Source organism: Anolis sagrei, chromosome Y, assembly GCF_037176765.1.
Source record: "Anolis sagrei isolate rAnoSag1 chromosome Y, rAnoSag1.mat, whole genome shotgun sequence".
NCBI classification, from domain to species: domain Eukaryota; kingdom Metazoa; phylum Chordata; class Lepidosauria; order Squamata; family Dactyloidae; genus Anolis; species Anolis sagrei.
In genome coordinates, this window is record NC_090035.1 from 29,695,181 (window position 1) to 29,709,503 (window position 14,323).

The 14,323-nt window shown below is 43.7% G+C and overlaps 1 protein-coding gene across 2 annotated transcripts in view; it reads left to right on the forward strand.

Moving 5' to 3' along the window:
* The window catches only part of LOC137095440 (protein archease-like), a 60,773-nt gene extending 46,732 nt beyond the window's left edge, over positions 1-14,041 (forward strand). For both annotated transcript variants that reach the window (XM_067462114.1, XM_067462113.1), the window contains exons 4-5: positions 10,124-10,160; positions 13,504-14,041. In XM_067462114.1, coding sequence (XP_067318215.1) covers positions 10,124-10,160; positions 13,504-13,590 — 124 coding nt within the window. In that variant the 3' untranslated portion in view covers positions 13,591-14,041. The remainder of the gene's footprint in view (positions 1-10,123; positions 10,161-13,503) is intronic.
* Positions 14,042-14,323: the final 282 nt, after the last annotated feature.

Sequence of the window (14,323 nt, forward strand, 5' to 3'; positions counted from 1 at the left end):
GGCACTGATTGCTTGGGGCTGGGGACACTGAGAAGTCCCAGTCCCTGGCAGTGGCTGTTGCTTGCCTTACTGAATCTTGGGAGGGCAAGCATTTAGTTGATTTTTTTAACAATTTATTTTAGCGTTATATAATATTTTTATTTAATTAAAAAAGTTACCAAAAAAATAAAAAAAATTACAAATAAAAATTACAAATTATTATAAATAAATAGCTAGTACTTTAGTTGATCCTTTGTTTTGGTCGCCAAGGGGATATATCCCTGGCAATCAGTGCTTTTTGGAAACTACTTTTTTACTTACTTTATTTACTTATTGCAGTGTATCATTTTGTAATACAGTGCCCCACTGTTTTCCTGCCCTTCTTGAAAATCAATTCAGGAAAATCAATGTTGAAAATCAAGTTTACTTTGCTTTGGGTTGTCACACAGTGATGTTCTCAGAAGTTTCCTTGGTCTTTGGATGACATTTTCTATGCATAGCTGGCGCCTGGTTTCTTCCTCTTCTCTTTGACATCCCAAACAGTGTTGGTTTTCTCCTCCGATCGAATGCTGCAGCATACCTAGAGCATGGCCACTGTATTTTTGGCTTCAATCTCTCGGTGCCCGTTTTTTTTCCTTTTTCCCCTTTCAGCCTGTTGGGCATCGCCTCTGGAGTGCCCGGAAAAGAGGCACTCCTGTACTCCAGTGTACGCTTCCCCCCCCCCCCAACTCCCTTTCATACACCCTTCCCCCAGTCGTTACCGGCCGCCCCTTGCAGGCAGTCTCACTGGAGCGCGACTGATATGCTGTGAAAGATGACTGCAGAGAGACACTACTGGGGGGTCAATGACCCCCCCTGGGAGGACTTGGTTAAGGCTGGGAAGGGTATTATTGGCCTTTGACTCCTTAACTGTTGGGCATCGCCTCTGGAGTCCCCGGAAAAGAGGCACTCCTCTACTCCTGTGTACGCTTCCCCCCCCCCCCGCAACTCCCTTTCATACACCCTTTCCCCAGTTGTTCCCTGCCGGTCCCCTGTTGGGCATTGCCTCAAGGGTGCCCGGAAAAGAGGCACTCCTCTACTCCACAACTCTCTGCTCTACGTGTGCAACTGCTATGGCATGCCCATCCCTCCCAGAATTGACTGCAATAAGGGAACGTACTCCTGAAGTTTGACAGAGGGCCTTTGACCCCTCCCTTTTTTTCTCATGCCAGCTGTAAGTCGGTCCCCATCCCTGACCTATACGGTCACCCTCTTTTTTTCCCTGTCCTGGACAAAAATTCCTCTTTACTTCCTTTGTCTACTGCTTGATTACTGGGTGAGTCTGGATTGGTTGGATCTATCCAAATACGAGCACTGCAATTACTCTGGAACCCTCCCCCCCAACTCCCTTTCATACACCCTTTCCCCAGTTGTTCCCTCCCTGCTCCTGTTGAAACAAACTATGAAGATATTAAATGATGGCCAAATTATCTTGCAAATTATCTGGCAATTATACTTCAAAAAGGGCTGGACCAAAATGGGCCACAAAGGCCGCAGACAGTCACTGGTTGTAAGTAACTACTTTTGAGTTAACAGAAAAGCAAAGAACACTGGATTTCCAAAACACACTTATTGCCAGGGAGAAATCCCCTTGGCACCAAAAAAGAGGAACGGCATCCGCCATCTTTGAAACGACTTCCACCAGTTTCAGAAAAAAAGAAAAAAAATATTTCGTTATAATGAATTAAAAGTAATTAATAATTGTTAATAAATATTACAAATAAAAAGAATAGTAATAAAAGATCTATTTAACCCAATGCTTCCCCTCCCAAAAAAAAGCCAGCACAAGCCACAGCCAGGGACTGGGAGGCAGACAGCTACAAGCTCCCTGTCCCCAGCCCCATGCATGCCAAAGCCAGACTCCCCACCACTTGCGCAAGAAAAAGCCCTCCGTACACCCTCGCTTCCCCAGCTACAATGCTGCCACGCGGACACGCAGCCGCTTTTAAAGGGCAATGGCCGCCCTTACTAACCCCGTATTGGCTACCAGCGCTCCCAGCATCCTACCATCTGTAACGTCACTTCCGAAATTGGCGGAAGTCGTTTCAAAGATGGCGGATGCTGCTTTGAAATTTAAGACACACTTCCTGGTTAAAAGAAAAACCAAAATCAATTCTTTATAAAAAAAAACCCGAAAAAATTACGAAATACAATTTTAACGAACGAAACCCCCCAGCCCTAGTAAACTTCCCTTAAGCCATTGTCTGTCCTCCCCCAAATCTTGCAAGAAAATAAACCGGGTCATTGTGGTTTATATGTGTGTCAACTTGGCCTTAAGTCTTCAATTGGGGGTCGCAGCAGAAGGGCCGCACTGGTTGGAACTACACAAATAATGAGCACTGTAAGCACTTTGTGTTGGCTTATGGGCCGCACTGGTTGGAACTACACAAATGAAATGCTTGCCCTGTTGTGGAGCGAAACTGCCACAGGGCACACAACAACTGGGTGAAACAGCTTTTGTTTCACCAAAGACAAATGTGCAGCAGTGTTTTCTTCTTTTTAAATATTTTTATTTTTTTTTAAGAATAAAAGAAATATTTAGCAGTAAAAGTTTAAAAAAAGAAAACTATCAAAATGCTTGCCCTGTAGTGGGGCAAAAACAGCCACAGGACACACAACAACTGGATGAAACAGCTTTTGTTTCACCAAAGACAAATGTGAAGACGTTTACGGATGGCGAAAGTCAACTTTCTGACCACCTCCTGAGCCTGTGGAGTCAACAGGGGCCCAGCCATAGATTGCAATGTACTTTGTCCACCCAGCGATTTACAAAAAAAAAGGCTGTAGTGATCTACGGGTTTGTGCTATCAAAATCAATCTGAGGATACCCCAAAACTGGCAAGTTGGCCTTCAAGAAGACCAGCTTTTCCACAGCAAGGGGGTCGAGCGAGTTACGTTGGAGGGTGACGATTGCAATGTACTTTGTCCACCCAGCGACTCCAAATGCCTCTTCTAATGCAGGACGACAGGGACCACATGGCTGAGTAGTGCTTTCTGTGCCGAAAGATTTTCGGTGGCTAATTTGAATGGTTCTAGGATCTCGACCACCTGACTGATGGTCATCCACTCCTGGTTGTTGGGGACCAGCTTGTTTATCGGAGCCGCAATTGATAGTGAGACAGCGTGGACTGCCCTCTGTTGCTCCACCATGCGCTCCAACATGATGTAGGTGGAGTTCCAGCGGGTTGAGACATCCTGCAGTAACCGGTGTTGTGGGAGGCATTCCAGTTTTGCGGACTTAGAGCTACGGTGGAAGAAGCCCGCGATTCTGCGGCAGCGGTCAATGAGTTGAGTGACGGCGGTGGCGCTGTTCTCATCGGGCCCCTTGAAGCCATCTTTTACGCAGTTATGCAGCAAGTGCGCCATGCATGTTACGTTTGAGAAGCTGGCACTTTCGACCGCCCGGATCATGTTCCTTCCTGCGTCTGTGACCATGAATCCCGAGTTAGTACCACCGGAATGAGTATGCCGCATCCAATCTCTCAAGTACTCAGAAATGGTGTCGGCCCTGTGATCCGTATCGATCACCTCCAGTGACAGGAGTTCCCAACGATGACCCCAGTCTAGGCAACCCTCCGTCTCCCACCAGTGAGCGGTCAGGGACAAATAGGAATGCCCTCCTCCCGTGCTCGTCCAGATGTCTGAGGTGAAATGTACATGGACGGGTTGTGATTTGTTCAACAGGGTTCTGAGACATTGCTTGCATCCCTCGAACAAAGCGGGAATGACTGTTCGAGAGAAAGTTTTCAGGCCCTCTGCAATAATTGGCCAAAGAGTAGCTCTTTGGGCCCGCCCCTGTTTCCAGGATAGAAGCAGCCATTTTGGAGGTCTCCCTGCCCCTTCAGTTTTAGGAAGAATCCATGATGTGCTGTTGGCAGACAGGTACCGCAGAAAATACCATTGTAAAAACAATTGAGTTTAATTTAGTTATAGATAGATTTATTGAGTAATTTAGTATAATAGATTAATTGAGTTTGAGTTTAATTGAGTTTAATTGAGTTTAATTGAGTCATAGATAGGGAACAATTGAATATAGATACAATTTATTAATATAGATGGAGTTTATTACTTATTGATTGTTTTGTAATATTGATAAGCTGAGCCAAGTCTACCAGGACTTCGTGAATAAATACCCTGTTTATTGTTTAAAATTGAAGTGGACTCAGTTATTCCAGAAAGCTTAATCTGCCTAAAGATAGACCCCAGCAGTTTCGCCCAGACATAGATAGCAGCATGTCAAAGTTTTATTTTAAAGCGTCTGGGCGTAACGGCACAGTTTTTACATAGGTAGCGGGGTTTTTTTCCGCCTGAGGCTAGCCTGTTCTGCCATAAAGACTTTAGTTTTAGTTGGTCTGTTGCAGTGAAGCTTGCTGCCAGACTGAAAGAAAGTGAAGGAGCAGGGCTCCATTCTCTCACCCTTCGCTGTCCCCTGCTCTTTGGCTCGCGTGTGCACGCGTGGCCCAGCGGCTGCCTCTGGGTTTGCACAGCTGTGCAGAACCCAGCAACCCTCAGAGCTCTTCGGCGGTAGGCCTTGAATCGCAGAGCTCCAGCGGCAGTTCTTTTGACTCGCACAGAGGCGTGGAGCCCAGCAGAACCAGGTCAGAATCCGGACGGGCCTGGCAACTCCGCTGCAGGATCTTGGCTGGAATAGTCGGCCAGAGGTGGCTCACCCGGATCTCGGCTGGAATAGTCGGCCAGCGGTGGCTCACCCGGATCTCGGCTGGAATAGTCGGCCAGCGGTGGCTCAACAGGATCTCGGCTGGAATAGTCGGCCAGCGGTGGCTCAACAGGATCTCGGCTGGAATAGTCGGCCAGCGGTGGCTCAACAGGATCTCGGCCGGAATAGTCGCCGGCGGTGGTTTGCCTCTTCGCCCTTCGGTGGTGACCTCCCTTCACAGCGGGGAGAAGGAGTTTCTTCTTTCCTCCCTTCCAGAGCCAGCCTTTGAGCCACGGAGCATGAGGTGTTTGAAAATTTGGTGAAGCCGCCATCTTAGTAGCTTGCGTCATTCGACCAAAGAAGGTTCCTCCCTCTTAATTTTTGCAAAGTATAGTTTTCAATTGATATATAGTGCTGCGTTAACATGCTGTACTTTGTATTTTATATTGCATTTGCCTTTGCATAATTCATTGCATTTGCTTTTACTGTAAGTTTAAATTGCTGTGCATTGTGCTATATACTGCATTTGCTTTTGTATAATTTAATTGCTGTAAGGGTTCATAATGTCTGTGCAATCTCAAAAGGGTGCAAGTGAGATGCCTACTGCTGAAGCAGAAAGTAAAAGGCCCCAAAGAGTTAAACACTAGGCCTGGGTAACAACGGAAAAATTTGTTTCTAAAATCGATTCGTTTTTTGGGGATTTTTGCGTTTCGTTATTTAAAATAATTACAAAATTTTCCTTTTTAAAAGTTGGGTATTTACGAAATTTCGTTATTATTAACGAATCGATTTGTTAAGAGGGCGGGGGCCCCGCGCATGGGCAAATCACTTCCAAAACTTTGTTATTGAAACAGGGTCGATTCGTTAAGGTAATAACGAATCGATTCGTAAAAATGGCGAAGCGATTGCTCATGCACAAAAACGACCTCCGAAACTTCGTTATTAAAAACGAATCGATTTGTTATTAGGATAATAACGAATCGATTTGTTATTAGGATAATAACGAATCGATTCGTTAAAATGGCGGACGCGATTACGCAATGCTAAATGCTCTATAAACAAAATCATTTCATAAAATAAATCAAATAAAAAAAATCAAATCAAATAAATCAAATAAAATAATCAAATAGAACAAGATATTAAGATATTAAATAAAAAAGTAATAAGATAAAGTAGCCAAAACTGAGTCAAATAATATAATGAAATAAACAATAATATAATAATTAAATTTAAATAAATATAAATAAATATAAATAATAATAATAATATATAAATAATAATAATAAATATTAATAATAAATAATATAAAATTATATAATATATAGTAATATAAAATAAAATAATATAATAATATATTATTATATATATAAATGAAATAAATAATAATATAAAATATAAATATTTAAATAAAATATAATTAAATTTATAAAATATTTATAAAATATAATTATAAATAATAATAAAAATAATATATAAAATTGAATTATAAATTATTAATAATATATAAAAATAATGTTATTATAAAAACTTAGAAAGTAAATATAAGAAATAAATAAAGAAAAAGTAACAAAAAGTAACAGAAATTGCACTTTGAAAAAACTCTGAAAATTATCTGGGAAGTATTGCATACATACTAATTTCTGTAGCAGTATTGCAAGTTAAGTAAGAAGGACCAATTCCCACTGGGTGGGTGGGTGGTTGGTTGGTTGGTTGGTTGGTTGTTTGGCTTCAAAATCGAAATCATTAAGTATATAATTTAGAAATTAATTTATAAATGAAAAAACATTACATATCCGTCCCCTAGTGAGACAGCCTCTAGGACCTCCCGGGGGGGGGCTTGACCCTGCCCCCCCCCCCAGGGTAGGCTGCCTTATTGCCTGCTGTGAGAAGGCCAAACCCCTTTCTCGGCCTGCCCCCCCCCCCCCCGGGATTGGCTGCCTGCTGCTTGATTGCATGTTGCCTGGGAGATGATGGCTCTCCACCAGCCATCACCTTCCAGGCAACATGCAATCATGCAGTATGGTGGAACTGGAAGGTTTTTGCTGATTTGTTCAGTTCACCTCCTGGCACCATGGTACAATACAATATCCCGAATCGCAAAACTTTCTCTCGAACAGTCATTCCCACTTTGTTCGAGGGATGCAAGCAACGTCTCAGAACCCTGTTGAACAAATCACAACTCGTCCATGTACATTTCACCTCAGACATCTGGACGAGCACGGGAGGAGGGCATTCCTATTTGTCCCTGACCGCTCACTGGTGGGAGACGGAGGGTTGCCTAGACTCGGGTCATCGTTGGGCACCCTTGTCACTGGAGGTGATCGATACGGATCACAGGGCCGACACCATTTCTGAGTACTTGAGAGACTGGATGCGGCATACTCATTCCGGTGGTACTAACTCGGGATTCATGGTCACAGACGCAGGAAGAAACATGATCTGGGCGGTCGAAAGTGCCGGTTTCTCAAACGTAACATGCATGGCGCACTTGCTGCATGTTGTTGTTGTTCGTTCAGTCGTCTCCGACTCTTCGTGACCTCGTGGACCAGCCCACGCCAGCGCTCCCTGTCGGCCGTCACCACCCCCAGCTCCTTCAAGGTCAGTCCAGTCACTTCAAGGATGCCATCCATCCATCTTGCCCTAGGTCGGCCCCTCTTCCCCTTGCCCTCCACCCTCCCCAGCATAATTGTCTTCCCCAGGCTTTGCTGTCTCCTCATGATGTGGCCAAAGTACTTCAACTTTGTCTCCAGTATCCTTCCCTCCAGTGAGCAAAGATGGCTTCAAGGGGCCCAATGAGAACAGCACCACTTCGTGAAGAAATACCCTGTTTATTGTTTAAAATTGAAGTGGACTCAGTTATTCCAGAAAGCTTAATCTGCCTAAAGATAGACCCCAGCAGTTTCGCCCAGACATAGATAGCACGTCAAAGTTTTATTTTAAAGCGTCTGGGTGTAACGGCACAATAATAGTCCACTTACATCCGGAGAGCACTGTGAACCAAAACAAAGATGAATCTGGACCAAACTTGGGAAGAAAGTATGGCAAAATTGGTGCACAGTGGAGTTTGGGGAAGACCTTGACATTTGGGAGTTGCTTGTGGGGGGGGGGGGCGATGGGCCCTTCACTCTTTCACCCCACGTAGGACAGAAGGGGAAAGAAGGGAGGGAGGGAAGGCAGGAAGGAAAGACAGAAGATAAGGGGAAGAATGAAACGAAGGAAGGGAGGAAGGGAAAGGATGGGAAGGAGGGAGGGAGGAAAAACAGAAGGGGAAGAAGGGAAGGAAGAAAAGAAGGCAGAAGATAAGAGAAAGAAGGGAAGAATGGAAAGGAAATGTAGGACAGAAGGGGAAAGAAGGGAAAGAAGGGAAAGGGAGGGAGGGAGGAAAGAACAGAAAATAAAGTAAGTAAGGAAGGAAGGACAGAGGATAAGGGGAAGAAGGGAAGGAAGGAAGGAAATAAAGAAAGGGAAGGGTGGGAAGGAGTTAGGAAAAACAGAAGGGGAAGAAGAAAAGGGAAGGGAAGGGAGGGAGGAAAAACAGAAGATAAGGGAAGGAAGGAAGGATCACAGCACTCTGGCTGCCCCATGGGCTATGGGGAAGCCGGGGGGGGGGGGGGGAGAGATGAAAGAGGTCCGCCTGCCCAGGAAGGCGCCGGGACTCGGGAAGGGAGGCGTGCGGCACTGGAAGGGCGAGTGGGGCTTGCTGCTGGGTCTCTGGGAGACCTCTTGGGGGGAACGGAGGGTGGGAGGGACGGAGGACGCCAGGCCCTGAAACAGCCAGGGAGGAGGGGGAGGAGTCCTCCCTGCCTGCAATTCCTCCTGGGAAAGGCGGGCCAAGCGTCTCCCAGGCACAGTTGCTCTGGAGTGGAGAAGCCGCCTCCTGCTTCTGCTCCCTCGGTTGAGGCTCGAAGAGGCATTGAGGAAGTGAATAGGAAGAGGCCCCTCTGTCTCCGTTGGTCAAGCTGGTGTTTCAGATGGTGAATTTTGGTGGAGCTGTGGCTGGCTCCGGGAGGCCCAGCAGCCGTTGCTGCCACAAGTTCCACCGCGAGACAATGGATGAGCTCTTACATGCACGTGCGCACCCCCCACAGCTGAACGCATGCGCTGTGATGGCTTCTCCTTTTATTAAGGATTTCTAAGTTGTTTTCGATATTTTTCTAATTTTTATTATTGTTGGTCACGCTTTGTATGGTGAGGAGTTTTGTTGGCAAATTTGGTGGGTATTGGCCCAGCGGTTCTTTTGTTTTTAAGCCACTCATTACGACATGAGCATTTATACACACACACACACACACACACACACACACATACATATACATACATACATACACACACACACACATACTAGCTTTACCCGCCACGCATTGCTGTGGTCAACCTTCTCTCCCTCTTTCTCTTTTTCTTTCACTCCTTCATTTCCTTTTCTTCTTTCCTTTCTTCCTTCTCTACCTGTTTACTTCCTTCCTTAGCTTTTTGCTCCCATCCTTCCTTCTCTTTATTTCTTTCCTTCCCTCCCTCTTTCTCTCCTTCTCTCTCTTTTTCCTTTACTCCGTCTTTCCTCCCTTCCCTTTTTTCTTTCCTTCTCTCCTCCTTCCTTTTCTTCCTCTTTCCTTCTCACTTTTTTTCCTTCCTCTCTCTCCTTTCTTCCCTCTCTGTCTCTTTCCTTCCTTCCTTCGCTCTTGACTTCCAGACTTCCTTTTCCTTCTTTCTTTTCTTCCCTCCCTTTCTCTTCTTCCTTCGCTTTTTTCCCTCTCTTCCCCTTCCTTCCTTCCTTTTGACACCTTCCCTTCCCTTTCTTCTTTTTTATCTTTCTTTCCTTTCCTCCTTCCTTCCTTTCTCCCTTCTTTCCCATCCTCCTTCTCTCTCTTTATTCTTTCTTTCCTACCTTTCTTCTTTCATATACCTTCTCAACTTCTTCCTTCCTTCATACACCTTCCCTCCCTCCCTCCCTCCCTTCCTTCCTTCCTTCCTTCCTTTCTCCGTTCTTTCCCATCCTCCTTCTCTCCCTTTCTTCTTTCTTTCCTATCTTTCTTCTTTCATATACCTTCTCAACTTCTCCTTCCTTACTTCCTTCATATATCTTCCCTTCCCTCCTTTCTTCTTCCTTCCTTCCTTCCTTCCTTCCTTCCTTTTCTCCCTTCTTTCCCATCCTCCTTCTCTCCCTTTCTTCTTTCTTTTCTTCCTTTCTTGTTCCATTTACCTTCTCAACTTCTCCTTCCTTCCTTCCTGTTTAGGGGCGGGGCGGGGGAGGGTGGGGGCGGGGTTTGAACGTGGGGACGTGGCGTGAAGTTGGGGGGCATGGCCGAGGGAAGTAGAAGGAGGGGGAGGAGGTAAGGTTGGGGTATGGGTGTTTAGGGGCAGGGTGCAAGGGAAATGTATAGTTAGGAACAATTACTGTGAAAGGAAGAAAAGAAGGAAGGAGCTGTTTAATCTTTTTTCCTCATTTTTAAGGTGGGGAGAAGAGTTCTCACTGTCTAAACATCTCCAGGTAAGTCATGATGATGATGATGATGATGATGATGATGATGATGATGTTTATTTATATCCCACTTTTTCTCTCCACAGGAACGCATAATAAATGCTGTTAGCACTCTTTAGGCCTTGAGATCGAGAAAGCCAACCATTAGATTGATTTAACTAAGCCTCTTTCCTTTCATGACTGAAACTCTAACCTCATTCTTAATCACTAGTCCATAGTCCAAAGTCATTAAGTATAAGTACTCACATTAAGTATAAGTACTTTTTAAAGCAAACATATAGCAAACCGTTCCTGCATAAGTCTAAATGGCATCTGTTTTCATTGAAGTCCATAATAATAATAATAATAATAATAATAATAATAATAATAATAATGTGAAACACAACGAGATGAGACCACAGCAGACACTCTGCTGGCTGTTGAATTGGATCATGTGTCAGGCACTTCCCAAGTGTCTAAGACTATGTGATGTATCGGCGAATAATGCGTGCAGATCCCAGTAAGGTGGCCTTCTGTAGCTGGCAGATGGTAATTTTGTCAGCGCCGATTGTGTTTAAGTGCAGGCCAAGGTCTTTAGGCACTGCACCCAGTGTGCCGATCACTACTGGGACCACCTTTGCTGGTTTGTGCCAGAGTCTTTACAGTTCGATTTTTAAATCCTCATATTGTGTCAGCTTTTCCAATTGTTTCTCTTCGATCCTGCAGTCACCTGGGATTGCGACATCGACGATCCATGCTTTGTTTCTTAACACGATTGTGAGGTCAGGAGTATTGTGCACCAAAACTCTTGTCTGTCTGAATCCGAAAGTCCCAGAGGAGTTTGACGTGTTCATTTTCTGTAACTTTTTCCGGCTTGTGATCCCACCAGTTCTTTGTCACAGGCAGATGGTATTTGTGGCACAAGTTCCAATGAATCATCTGAGCAATGGTGTTGTGCCTCTCCTTGTAGTCTGTCTGCACGATTTTCTTGCAGCAGCTGAGGATGTGATCTATTGTTTCATCTGCTTCCTTGCAGAGTCTACACTTGGGATCTGTTGTCAACTTTTCAATTCTGGCTTTGATGGCATTGGTTCTAATGTCTTGTTCTTGGGCTGCCAGAACAAGCCTTATTATTATTATTATTATTATTATTATTATTATTATGTATTGTCGAAAGTTTTCATGGCCAGAATCACTGGGTTGTTATAGGTTTTTTGGGCTGTATGGCCATGTTCTAAAAGCATTTTATCCTGATGTTTATATAATATAATAAATAGTAAATAATAATGTTATTGTTTATATAATAATAATAATAATAATAATAATAATAATAATTCTTTATTTGTATACCGCTCTGTCTCCCCGGGGGGACTCGGGGCGGTTTCCAGGATAGATAAAGCATAGCAATTACCAACACAAAAATATACAAAATAATCATTGTAAAACATAGACATTATAGTATATAACAGTGATAGATAAGGTAAAGTTTTCCCTTGACATTAAGTTTAGTCGTGTTTGACTCTGGGAGTTGGTGCTCATTTCCATTTCTAAATCAAAGAGCCAGCATTGTCTGTAGACACCTCCAAGGTCATGTGGCCAGCATGACTGCATGGAGCACCATTACTTTCCTGCCAGAGCGGTACCTATTGATCTACTCACATTTGCATGTTTTTCTAACTGCTAGCTTGGCAGAAGCTGGGGCTAACAGTGAGAGCTTACGCCGCTCCCCGGATTCAAACCTGCGACCTTTCGGTCAGCAAGTTCAGCAGCTCAGTGGTTTAACCTGCTGCACCACCAAGGGGCCCAATAATAATAATAATAATAATAATAATAATAATACCTAATTATTAACCCACTTCACCACCAGGGGTTCCACAACAGTTGTACATATTTAAAATTAAAAGCCAGTTCAGTACTAATTTCCTTCGGGCAGGTTCAGTTACCAGTAGCCAGAATTCCAGAGTGGACCTTGACTATGAGAGCACTGGGCTAGTATAACAAGGTAGACTAAGGTTAAGTGCAGGGCTGATCCTGCCTGATGGCCAGGGTGGGACCTGGAGCTATTTATTTCCAAGACTTGCTGCATAGCTATAAGAGGGCGGGACCAACAGGGACACATATGGCCAGAGAAGTGGATAAAGTGTAAAACAGGGCCCTAACTCATGGCCAGAGTAGTGCCTGAGGCTATTCATTTCCAGGGCCTGCTGAATAGCTATAATAGGGCTAGACCAGGGCTAGTACAATGAGGTAGCAAATGGCAGGGGAAATGGGTAGAGTGCAGAGCGGGGATCTAACTAATAATAGGGTAGGGCTTGGGGCTAATCATTTCCAAAGCCTGCTGGAACTACCAGGCTTTCAGGCCCTTGTGGAAGGAGGCTAATGACAAGGCTTGTCTTATCTCTATGGGGAACGCGTTCCAAAGGCAGGGAGCCACCACCAAGAAGGCACTCTCCCTTGTCCCCACCAACTGCACTTGAGACGGTGGTGGGAGCAAGAGAAGGGCCTCCCCGGTAGATCTGTGCCAGTTCATAGGGGGAGATACAATCGTGGAGATAGGGCCTAAACCAAAAGCATACCCTATCCACCTCCACTAAGATCGAAAGCAAACTGTTAACATTGAATTCCAAAAACATACTGATAACAAATTGGAGTCTTGAGTCTGAATGTGCTCAGTACAATAACATGTCTGGTGCCCCTCCCACACTAAAGAGGTTACTCAAATTGGTATAAATGAACAAATAGTGAAGGCTTGGAAGGTTGCTATTTCCAACATTCTGGGAGTTGAAGTCCAAAAGACTTGGAAAGCCAAAGTTTTCCCCTGTCTGCTCTATATATGTCCCCAGAATCCCTACGTTCCCTCTCCAAAATAATGAATGAAATGGCAAATAATTACTATTAACAAGACTGACTTAATTATTATTATTTTATTATACTACATTTATACCCCACCCTTCTCATCCCAGTGGGGGACTCAGGGTGGCTTACAATCTATAGCATACAATGCCACATTACACATATAATAATAAACATAACATGAATTTAAACAATGAACATATCAATTTAAACACACAATAATAAACATGAGATAATAATTCGAATATAAATACAATAACAAGCTTAGAAGTAATTCAAATAGAAATACAATAAAAAGCTTAAAAGTAAACATACCATAATTCAAATATAAATATAAAAAAGAGCTTAAAAAGAGCTTAAGTACAAGTGTTGGGAGCCCTGGTCAAGAGGTTGATGGAGGAGAAGTTCGGTCCATTACAGTATTTGGTTCTTTCACTTGTCTTTCTCAAATTGTGCTGTTTCCCAATCCTTAGGCCATCAAAAGTAGCAGATATATTGTGTTTTTCCTTGCCTTTCCCAGGGCACCAAGGTCAAGGCAATCACCTATTCAGCCATGCAGATCCATGAGGAGAAGAAGTCCGAGGTCTTTGTCATCATTGACATCTAAACCAAGGAAGCAAAGGGCATTGCTCACATTTCCTGGCAGAAATATCACACAGGAAGGGGATTTCCCACTTTGGAATGACTTGGGAGCTAGTTCGATGAATGGCGATGGTAGAAAGATCAATATGAAGGTGGCAGTGACCCTTTAGGAATATCTGGATGATGCATCATACAAGAAACAATTTCCATTTGTATGTATGGAAATATTAACCAAGGACCATCCTGATGGTACTGCCTGTATTGTTATCAATGGAGTTGGGGAAATTAAATGTCCTTCTTTGGAGATTAAAAATGCGTTAGAACTTGAACACTATATTCTGATCGTAATAAAACTACCTCTTGGTTCTTCAAATATCACATAAACTCAATGTGATAAAGTTTGCACAAAAAAGGAACTGGATCTTGAATCTGTATTATACCAAATATATGGCAGTCCAGTCTTAGGAAGGGCTTTTATTATACTACGTTTTGGCAATATTTCTTATTTGTTTTTATTTCTATTTGTATCCTGCTTTGGTTCTCGAAAAACGAAACGCAAAGCGGCTCAGCTGAAACCAAGACCATATAATTTGAGACCTAGTTATAGGAAAACATTAAAATAGAATATAAACATGGAACAGTTTTAATAATAAACAATTAAAATGTGTTGTCAAAGGCTTTCATGGCTGGAATCCCTGGATTGCTGTGAGTTTTCCCGGGCTGCATGGCCATGTTTCAGAAGCATTCTTTCCTGATGT